The sequence below is a fragment of the Balaenoptera acutorostrata genome, chromosome 5 (assembly GCF_949987535.1).
Source record: "Balaenoptera acutorostrata chromosome 5, mBalAcu1.1, whole genome shotgun sequence".
Lineage (NCBI taxonomy): Eukaryota > Metazoa > Chordata > Mammalia > Artiodactyla > Balaenopteridae > Balaenoptera > Balaenoptera acutorostrata.
The window spans coordinates 108,056,667-108,068,187 of record NC_080068.1 but is presented as its reverse complement, the minus strand read 5'-3'; the positions used below and the strand labels follow the sequence as shown (position 1 = coordinate 108,068,187).

The 11,521-nt window shown below is 34.2% G+C and overlaps 1 protein-coding gene across 7 annotated transcripts in view; it reads left to right on the top strand.

Moving 5' to 3' along the window:
- CENPE (centromere protein E) overlaps positions 1 to 11,521 on the top strand; it is a 73,891-nt gene that overhangs the window by 47,988 nt on the left and 14,382 nt on the right. For 5 of the 7 annotated variants that reach the window (XM_057547326.1, XM_057547324.1, XM_057547327.1 and 2 more), the window contains 6 exons: positions 1,177 to 1,284; positions 3,261 to 3,479; positions 5,462 to 5,659; positions 6,330 to 6,533; positions 8,622 to 8,840; positions 10,941 to 11,126. In XM_057547326.1, coding sequence (XP_057403309.1) covers positions 1,177 to 1,284; positions 3,261 to 3,479; positions 5,462 to 5,659; positions 6,330 to 6,533; positions 8,622 to 8,840; positions 10,941 to 11,126 — 1,134 coding nt within the window. The remainder of the gene's footprint in view (positions 1 to 1,176; positions 1,285 to 3,260; positions 3,480 to 5,461; positions 5,660 to 6,329; positions 6,534 to 8,621; positions 8,841 to 10,940; positions 11,127 to 11,521) is intronic. The other 2 variants (XM_057547325.1, XM_057547330.1) reach the window with 1 other exon arrangement.

The following is an 11,521-nucleotide window of genomic DNA, read 5'->3' as shown; positions in this document are numbered from 1 at the left end:
CTGCTATAAACATTAGGGTGCATGTATCTTTTTGAATTAATGTTTTTGTTTTTCAGAAAATACCTTTTTTTTTTTTTAACTTTTTATTTTCTATTGGAGTATAGCCGATTAACAATGTTGTGATACTTTCAGGTGCACAGCAAAGTGACTCAGCCATACATGTGCATGTATCCATTCTCCCCCAGACTCCCCTCCCAATTCTTTAGTTTTAAGAAAAAAATTGTTAAATAAAGCAGACTATTTTCTTCAGTGTAATTTTTAAAATGGTTTTTAAACCAGGAAATAACATTTTCAGTGGAGAAATACTTGTAAAAGATTAAATATCTCATTTCTGTACCTCTACATGATAGAGTTTTAAACATAGGCTCTTGTTAGTGAAGTTAGAAGGAAGAAAAGCAAGCTGAGTATAAAAAAGGAAGTTCTACTAATATGTCTATTTATAGATATTCAGAATCATATATCTTAAAGAACTGAACTGAATCCCTCTATAAAATTCAGACAAATAAGAAATTGTATGAAATCTATAAAAATCTTATTTTCATGTTTCATTCTCATGGTCATCATTATCTCATAGTAAAGAAATAATAAAATGGAAAGCAATACCATTTGTAATCTCAGTAGAAATTTCAGACAGTTGGAAATCATCTTTATGTGGGCTCTAACTAAATTTATAGACTTCATTCAACAAATATTTATTGAACAATGTTTCATTTTGCACTTTTAATCAGAAATACAAAATATAACCAGGATATGAATTTTCTGTTCCAAGGTGCTAGAAAGAATATATGAATAGGGCTTGGAACACCATAGGTAGTATACTTGGTTTTGCTAGCATATATGAGTTGGCAGCAGTGATTCTAAGACAGAGATTTGGAAGAGTAGGAACCAGAGATATATCTAAAATCCAATTTGCAACTATAGATAGTAAAGCAACAAATCCTATCTTCAAAAAATATGTGGTTTTCCCACTTTTTCCAATGAGTTGAGGTCACTCAGCATAAGACTTAGTGTTACTGTTATTCATTTTCTGAGCATTTTTAACACTGCTTTTGAGTTGCATGTGTGATATTTAATTCCATTATTGAAAAGATATAAAAATGTAATCAAAGTATATGATTAGACATTATATGTTAATATAGTTACAGCTGAACCCTTGCTTATTTCTTTGTATCAAAGCAGAAGCAACAGAACCACGAAGAGGTAGTAAAATATGAAAAAAAATTACTGTGTGATGGAAACCAACACCTTATAGAAAGCCTGAGAGAAAAGTGCTTCAGGATAAAAGTAAGTGCTCTCCTGTTAATATTACAAATGATTATTTGTAGTACCCTTCCAAAGGCCTAATGTGGAATGAACAGATAATGCTCAATATTTTTCTAAATTTTATATAATCTAGTATAAGTATGTATATGTGTACATATATACGTGCATACACCACACACAGGAAACAGAGGAGTTTGTGATTTTAAGGCCTCACTGGAAAGGTGACGTTTGAGCAAATACCTGAAAAAGGTAAAGGATCAAGCCACACAGGTATACAGGGAAAGAGCAGTATAAGCAGAGGGAACAGCAAGTAGAAAGCTTCTGAGACAGAAGCCTGCCTGGCGGGTTCCAGGAACATCAAGAAGGAGGACAGCCAGTTAGAAATGAGCTCAGGAGTTAATGGGGAAGAGGCAGGCTGTGGGGCCTTCAGCGGACTTTGGGTTTTACTGTGAGGAAGAAGGAGAATCCCTTGGACAATTTTGAATACGGAGAGACATGATCTGAGTTACATTTTAAAAGAATGTTATTGAAAATGAGTGGAAGCAGGAGGGCCATGTGAAAGACTAATTTCAGTCATCCAGGCAAAGGTGATGGTGGCTCAGCCCAAAGAGGTAGCAGCGGAACTGGTGAGAAGTGTTCGGATTCTGAATACATATTGAGGGTAAAGCCAACAGGATTTACTCTCACCCCTGTTAGAATGCAAAGTCCCTAAAAACTTTTTTGTGTTGGTTATGGCTGTATCACTTAGAAAAATTCCGGACAGAAATCAGCATTCAGTATGTATTTCTTAAAAGTACAAATGAATGACTCTACAGTGCCGCTCCATAACATGATGTGATTCATTCCAAGACTAAAGGAAGACTCCCCCCTCCAACATCCCACATTAATGAACATCTGTCTAGCTTTTCCTTAAATTATAAAAAAGAGAGCTCGTTGTTGTCAGAAGCCCCTTCTATAATTTAACACCCTGAACTAAACATGTTATTTATTACATGACTGTAGCAACTTGAACTTAATGTGTTCTTCCACCTGTACTCTGACCAAGGAGTCACTTGCCTAGCCTCTCGTCATTTGTGTTGATGGGCCTAGGCTCATTGAGTGTCTTCCACATGCAGGCACTGTCCTGGGTGCTTTACCTCATGAGATGGGTTTTATTGTTCCATTTATAAACAAACAAACTGAGGCTCAGAGAGGAAGTTTAGTGGTTACCCAAGGTCACATAGGTAGTAAATTAGTAGAATCAGAGTTTGAAACCAGGTCTGACAAAGTAAAACTTGGGCATAGAAGCATTTTTACAAATATAATTTTATTTCCTTTAAACTATAATGTCTATATATTTTATAGATTGCATAGATATAGATATTATTTAATATTTGATCCCCTAGAAAACTTTGTGGCAATTATTGTGGTCTTCATTTTGTAGTGGTGAAAATGACTCAATGTTTCCCCAGTCAGCAAGTGGCAGAGCTAGAACCTGAACTCAAACTCTGATAAAAGGTTAGAAAACTTGGATTCTAGGCAGAAAATAGAAATGTGTGAAGAGGCTCCACCAAGTTGACAAATAACTAGTTTGATTCTTAGTCACCGATCTGCTCACTTACACTGTCTTCTGTAAATAGAAGCCAGCATTCAGCCTTGAGCTACAATACATACTAGATTGAATTCACTCACATTTCTCTTCAGACTTTGTAAATAAATGCTTCTTCAAATCATGGATGTTCAAAAGACCAAAAGAAAATGCAGCAAAATGATAACAATGGTTGCTTCTGGTTTTCTTTGTTATATTTGTTTAAATTCTTTTAAATTTCCACAATAATTTCTATAATCCAAAATCAACAATAAGAGTTCGCTTTTGTTTATAAACACAAAGGTCGTAATTTATTTTTCTCCTACAAAAAGTATTAAAGAATTAAGTTTTGTTGCAATTCTAGGGCTGAGACTATTTCTTGTTAAATTAGAATGAATTGGTAAATTGAATAAATTCTAATTTTCTTTAGGAGCTTCTTAAGAGATACTCAGAGATGGATAATCATTATGAGTGCTTAAATAGATTGTCTCTTGACTTGAAGAAGGAAATCGAAACACAAAAAGAGCTTTCAATTAGAGTAAAAGCAAACCTCTCACTTCCATGTCCACAAAGCAAGCAAATTCAAAAACTTCTCACTGCAAACCAAAGATGTTCCATGGAATTTCATAGAGTCATGAAGAAACTTCAGGTACCATCTTTTTTAGTAATATCTTTGTAAATATCACTATAAATTTCCATTACAAACTTTAGTGTTTAAGTCCTGCTTTGAGAATTGACATATTTGTTATTTAGTATATTTACTACTGAATTAAAGATTATGTGGGTCTAAGAACAGTGTGTGCAAGATCCTGAATGCACCTAGGACCTGTTTATTCAACAAAACCTGAGCTTTGCCTATGGGCCTAGACACTGTCCAGGTGTTCAGGAGACAAGTATGAATAACATCTCAAGGATCTCATAGTGAGTTAGGCAGACATATAAACAGGTAATAAGTGTAGCAATAGAAGTACGTTTAGATTATATGACATACCAGATAAAAAGTTAAAGAAGGTAAGACTGTAGTAGAAGACAGACTCAAACAATAAAGCTTGGAGTTCATTTTGTAAATGAGACAGAGCCATTGGACAGTTATTTTAAGGTGGTGGCAGTAGCATGATCAGATTATCATTTTAGATAACTTCACTGCAGACAAAGAAGAAATGAGTTTGTGGAGGATAAGCCTAGTGGCAGAGAGAAGAGATAAGAGACAGGTACAGTGGTCCAGATGAGCTATTATGAGCGACTGTACTGCTAGGGAAGGATTCATAGGAATGGAGAGGACAGACGAGATTAAAGAAACATTTGGCAGCTTAAGATAGTAGTTCGTGTGATTGGTGGTGGAGGTACGGGAGAGAAGTTTAGATTGAGTCCCAGGATTTGGGCTTAGCCAGGTTTGTGGAGAGTGGTACCATTAACTGAGATAGAGAGAGGGAAAAGAGATTAGGTGTTTAGTTTGAGAAGTTTTGAGGTAGAGAGAGATACCTAAGACAGAACGTCTAAGAAGGGAGACCAAGCAGGCATTTAGTCGAGAGTCTGAGGCTTGTCAGGAGAAAAGTCAGGACTAGAGATAAAGATTTGGGATTCATATAGGTGATAGATTGCACAACATGTGTAGGGTCGCCCAGAAAACATAACAGAGGAATAAGAGTTTGGGGATAAGTTCGGATAAGATCCGAACTCCAGAAAAGATAGTTCTCCAAGAGACAGTAGCAGAAAAGAGCAACTCATGGGTTCAAGGTTAGAAAAGTCAAAGTGACAGAAAAGAACCAAGCAACAGTACTATTACTTAAGTCAGTGGAGGAGAGTACGTCAAAGATGAAGTAGTCAAGAGTGGCAGATGCTTCAGTCAGCTAGAATGTGGACTGAAGAGATCTCCTCAATTTGTTGATAATAGAGCTCACTGGTGACATCTGTCAGAGCAGTTTTAGTTGAGTAGTTAAGGAAAAGGCCAAATTATGAGACTTAAGGAGTGGTGGATGTTAAGGAAGTAGGGAGCTGGTATCTGCCCTTCCTAGGTGAATTGCCCCTTACGCCCTGATATTCTTCCACAAACCCTGGCAATCAGATATCCAGAACTTATTGAGGAGATCCGTGAAGCATATGGCATTCAAATTATTGTCACCTTAAAGCCAAACATCTAAATATGCTTGACAAGTAAATCTTGGGACATGTCATACCCATTTTGGTTACCCAATCAAGGTAGGCAGAAGATGTTGAAAATGAATCTCAGATATCTAGCTGGGAACTGGGTGATTGATGACATAATTAACCAAAAGGGGGGTAATAGGCAAAGGTGGGTTTCTAGGGAAAGGAATCATGTGCATTTTATTTATTTTTTATTTTTTTTTTTCACTTTAAATCTATTGAATTTGAGGTAACTGTAGGACATCCATGAGGTATATCCAGGGGCAAGTCAGAAATATGGAACTAGATGGAGGCCTGGAAGTTATTCTCCCAAGTTGCTGAGAAGAGAAAATTGGGGATAGAGAGAGGCTCTTTCCTTCTCCCTCACTTACCAGAGGATATAGATAATAAGAGATGCCATCCTGCCTCATAGTCTCAGGGGTTTAAAACTTCATCTAAATGTGGTACAAGTTTCATTTCCCAATTTGTTTAATGTTTTTCTGCAAGTATGTGTTAAGCCATGTTACAAAGATAAAGGAAGAACAACATGAATCCATCAATAAACTTGAAGTGGCTTTTATTGATGAAGTGGAAAAGCAAAATGAACTGCTAATTAAAATACAGCACCTTCAACAAGATTATGATGTACCGCCCAAGGAATTAAGGGACCTCAAATTGAGCCAGAGTATGGATCTGCATATTGAGGTACAATTTGTTTAAAATGGGTTTAATTAGATTTCAAGCCTTTTTATCAAGTAGAAAAGTACCTTTTCATATGTTTAGAGTCATTTTTATTTACCAAAAATTAAAAATCAGTTGCAGAATGACAGCTGACCAGATGTAAAGAGTGCCAAGTAATAGTCTAGCCTCCTTTCAGAACCCCAAAGATACAGAAAATAGATGTAATATCTTCAAGTGGGAATTCATGGAACCCCAGAATAAGTTTCCAAATGCCTTCTAAAACTTCCTAGATCTGTGACTGGGAGTCAGAAACATTTTTATTACAACAACTCTGCATGAAGTGTCCTGCTCCCTCTCAGCAGTATGAGGCAGGCATTCAATTCCCAAAACCATGTACAGCCTGTTTTATGCACAGAAAACTACATCCAGGAACAATTCATATTTTGTGATTATTAGTCACAGTTTTATAGTTTTGAGGGATTTTAATTCTAGCATGCAGATTTGTGGACGTGCCTCTGTTATAGGCTATACACCAAAATTTTATTATCAAATAACTAAAGTTTTAAATTAGAATTATATTTACAGTACTTCAAAATATTAAGAATAAGAGTTTCATAAGGTGTTTTCCCCTTTTTATGATATTTAGATTAAAACTTTTCTAATGTTCATGTGATTCAATGCTTATTTTTCTCAGGAAATTCTCAAGGATTTTTCAGAAAGTGATTGCCATAGCATAGAGACTGAATTTCAGCAAGTACTAAGTAATAGAAAAGAAATGACCCGGTTTTTGGAAGAGTGGTTGAATGCTCATTTTGATATAGAAAAGCTTAAAAATGGCATCCAGAAAGAAACTGATAGTATTTTTCAAGTGAATAACTTCTATAATAACAAAATAATTGTAAGTAGTAATTTTCTTGTGCTACCTCATTCTTTTTGTTGTTGTCTGCTTTAATTTTTATACCTCATTTGTAAAAAGACTTAGAGCAACTTAATTTTAAGTATTTTCTTAAAATTTATTTGTATATGCTTTGTGAAAAAAAACTGTGTAAAACATCTTCTGCCTCTAATGTATTATGCTTCCTTAGGATAATTAAATATATATTTATACTTGTAAAGAAGATAACAAAATCTTGGTGTGTAGTAATCAATTTGTTACACACAGATTTGGAATCTGTGGAATCCGGAATCCTCTGGCGAGTCTCCTCTTTCTTTTCTCACTTCTCACTGCTTCTGTAGGAATTGAGCCTTTTCCCCAAGTAGGCTCAGACAAGGTGAGACATGAGCCTGTTTCAGGGCTGCAGGCAGCAGCTGTAGGAAAGCCCTGGACAAGCCTAGCCAGCTGCTTTATTAATAAGGCCTCACATGCTTTTTGTCTCAGCGGTGTCACTGTCACATGCCCTGATCCTTCAACTTTGATGTTCAAAAATGTGGTTTGTAATCATTGTTCCCAAGGTGATCAGCCCTAGTGGACAGATTCATAAGAAGCAACATTGCTTAAGACCAGTTTATTAATTTGTTTTACTTTCCACTGCTCAGAATATTCATTCTACTTTCTGAAGTAATCCCTATCTCATATACTTAGTAAAATATGCAGTAATCAGAAAGTTGCTTGTTATTATATGTAATTGGAACAAAGGGACCTGGATTAATATTACAGCTTTTAATATTGGTTTTATATTCCTATGTTTGGGTAGTTATTTCCAGACAAAGACTTTAACTTCATCTAGAAACTAAAATCACATTGAAATATAGATAATGTTTAAAAAAAAATGTTTTCCTGTGGCTGGATTGTTCATCCATTTGTTGAATACCCCAAGCAAAATAGTAAATGAGCTGTTTAAAAAAAAAAAAAAGTCCACAGTCAATGGAGAAAAGCATAACTGATGTTTGGATAAGATAATTTCCATATAATTCCGTGTTGTTATGTAATGTTGAGGGCCCAATTGTGATTAGAGAGTAGGGATTCCTTCAACAAGGTCCTACTGTTTAGCACAGGGAACTATACTCAATATTTTATAATAACCTATAAGGGAAAAGAACAGGAAAAAAAAGATACGTATGTATGTATAACTGAATCATTTTGCTGTACACCTGAAACTAACACAACATTGTAAATCAATTATACTTCAATAAAAAGGAAAAGAAAAGAAAGTAGGGATTCCTGCTGTGGGGATCAGCATGGATCAGCATGGATATGTGGCTTCTTCCAGCACCCTGAAAGAAGGAACTGGTAATTCTGTATGGTGGGAGGTCCATAGTCTAGAGCCATGGAGGGTCCAGGATGCCAGCAAGAACACAACTAATTTAGGATCCAAGTCTGACAGAATTGCCGTAAAACCACAAAGAAATTTATAGGTAAGACCAATAAGGCATCCATGATGAGAGCAAAAAAGTACATCCCTTAGGAATTAGGAAGTAAAAAGATGATATGAGTAATTTCAGAGTTAGTTAGGCTTTGATGTAAAAGAAGACATTGGTTGATCATTATTCCCTGCACAGAAATACAAGGTTTTCAGATTAATTACCAAAAGTCAGTGAATGATTTTCCCTGGAACCACTGAGGTTTGGAATGAAAATAGCTTGTTGTTAAGTTTATTGGTTATGCTCTGCTATTAGATGTCAGTTAATGTTTATATATGACATATATGTGTCATAACATACATAATAACTTTAACCTGCACAATTCTTCAGATTCTTCTTCATACATTAGTACTGATCTAATAAGGTAAGATTATCATCTTGAAAATCAATACGAATGCTGTCCAGCCTTTATTCTTTATTCTCATCACCAACATCCAACATCGTTTGAAATTTTAGGAACTGACGCAAACCACAAAGAGTGTTCACATTCTCTTAAAGTGCTGTTCTGGAATATTCTGAATAATTTCGGCATATGCCTTGTCCTAGAAATCTATTATTTTCAAAGTGGGTTTTTTTTTAATGTAATTCATCTTAGAGCTATAATGGTGTTTTTACTATCCAATAGGCTATAATGAATGAATCAACAGAATTCGAAGAAAGAAATGCCACCATAGCCAAAGAATGGGAACATGATCTAAAATCAATGAAAGAGAACAATGAAAAACTGTTTAAAAACTACCAAACTTTGAAGATCTCTCTGACCTCTGGTGCCCTTGTTAATCCTACTACACAAGACAATAAGAATCTTCATGTTACATCAAGAGCTACACAACAAGCCACAGAGGTATGTACTTTCTTATGTTTTTCAATTTGCAGCTTCATCAAAGACTTAAAAATGCATTTAATATCTTATATAACATTTATATATAACATGTCTTATATAACATTTCAGAGCAAAATTATAGTATTGAATGTGTTAAGGAACATGGACCATCTTTGTGTCCGTGTGATGGGCTTGTTTTTTAAATATAGTTCTATCGTGGCTATCACTCAACTAAATATGAAGCTAGACATTATATAAGAACTTCCCTTTGGATTATAAAACAGAAGTAACTCATAGCTTAATTTGATTACTAGATACAGACACTTAAAGTATTATTACCATACAGTGTAAGTTTCCTAAATCATGTGACTTTCTATTAAAATATAATCTGTGTCTGTATACAGAACTAGTTTAGAGGGAAAGAGCAATTTAGTTTTTCTCTAATTATCATCAGTGTCTTTCATACTGGTTAATGTTATAATCAAGATCAAAATGGAAGAGGCCAAAAATATAACAGATTTCTTAAGCGGATTAACCTGTATCCAAGAATCAGTATGTTATTTGAATAGTTCAATTACTTTGTTAACTACCCTTACGTGGGACTCTGTAAAGAGAACATGCTATTTTATTTTGTTAGCACACAAAATGACTTAGTAGGGCACCCAAGAGTGTATATAATTTATACACTTATATACTTATGTAACTTATAACTTATCATTTTTACCAAAATAAATACTTATAATAAAACATCAACCACTAGTTTAATCATTACCAGTGGAAACTAGAAGGTCACTAGTATACTATTGATTGATCTGCTGCACTACACTACCTCAGTCAGCTGGCAGAGATAAAATAGCAGAAATTTGAAACCCATCTACCAAAGCAATAAGATAAAGAAGCAGAGGGAGATTACATCCTTAGTGACCCAGGAAGTGCCCTATCAGATAAGAAATAATATGCTATCAGTTTGGTAATTATGCCAAATTAGAGTAGTTTGGTAATGATACAGGAATAGATAACTAGAGTAGTTTGGTAACGATGCAGAAATAGGTAAGCAGAGCGTTGGAGCAGAACAGAGTTCAGCATCATACTCAGATAAGTATGAGAATTTAGTATATGATAATGGTAACAGCCAGCTCAGTGGGGAAAAGACGATTCACTTAATGTTTGATTCAGAGCAACCATCTAGCTATCTGGAAAAAAAGTCTGGATTTCTACCCCACTCATGAAACAAAAATAAATTCTGAGTAGGTCAAAAAACACATTTTCCAGGAAAACCTGCATATATATGTATGTGAATAATCTTATAAATATGAACAAATTCAGGTATTTAAATTCCAGTATTTTTGTACTTGGAAAAAACTGGAAATAACCTAAGCGTTCATTAGTGGATGATCTCCGTGAAACAGGATGTATGTATCCATGAAAACAAATATGAGAGATCTATGTGTATCGATAATGGAAAGATCTGGAAAATATATTATTAGATTTTTTTTAAAATGCAGAACTATATATTTAGTATACTATATATTTAGTAACTATATATTTATTTCCTACTGTGTGTATGACTGTTTTTATGAACTGAATATTCACTTACGCTTAGATACACATAGAAAACTTCTGGAAGGATACACCTGAAAGAGTTTAGTCATTGCTTCATTCAGGGTCAGCTAGGGTTCTGAGGTGGGGAAACTTACTCTTCATCAAATGCCTCTGAATTTTTCCATATGCTTGTATTTTTCAAGTTAAAAAGTAGGTAATAAAAATAAAGGAAAAGACATGTATTACTTTAAAGAGCTAATTATCAAATGTACTTTCTCTAAGGGGTGTTCATTTAAAATGTGAGAACCTATTTAATATGCTTGGCACCATGCTAACTAGTAAATAAATGCTGAACCTTATAATGTAAAATGTGGGCATTTTTTAATCCAAAAGACATCAGCTTATAAATAAAAAAAAATACATGTGTAACTTGAGTGACATTGGCTTCTCTTCTTTTCTATCCTTTGTTAGTGAAATCTGTGAAAATTAATTCCTATATATGATTATTTTTGTCTTAAACTTATATACTAAGACTCTGTCTATATGGCAGACCTTAAACATGTGTACTTTTTCTAATAGAAAACTCAAGAGCTGGAAATGTCACTCCATGAAGCTAAAGAAAGCGCTATGCATAAGGAAGGCAAGATTATAAAGATGCAGAAAGAACTTGAGATGACTCATGACATAATAGCAAAACTTCAAGGGCAAGTTAATGAATCAAATGATTGCCTTGAAAAAGCAAAAGAAATGATCCAAGTACTTCAGGTAATTTAACAAACTCATTTTATAAATAAAAGGGTTTGGTTTTTTTATTTTCTTTTACTGTTGAATTTGACAGATAATCTAGGACTCAACTTTTACTTCAACTTCCTATTATCTATGAATATCTGAAGTTCAGTACTCAAACTTTTAAAAAACAAGTGACAACTTAGAAATGAAATGCAGGAGTATATTTTCATTCAAGATAATGATTTTTATCTTCCTAGAAAAATTATTTTTAAGAGATATAAATATTATTCTTTATAGTTTAAAATGTATATTTTTTTATTTTTCAAAAAAAGGCTTCCTATCTAAATATTTAACATTCTTTATTAGATAAGTGCATTTTAAAATTCTCTTTTCTTCTGCTTAATCCCTTGTTATTGAGTCCCAGCCTTTCA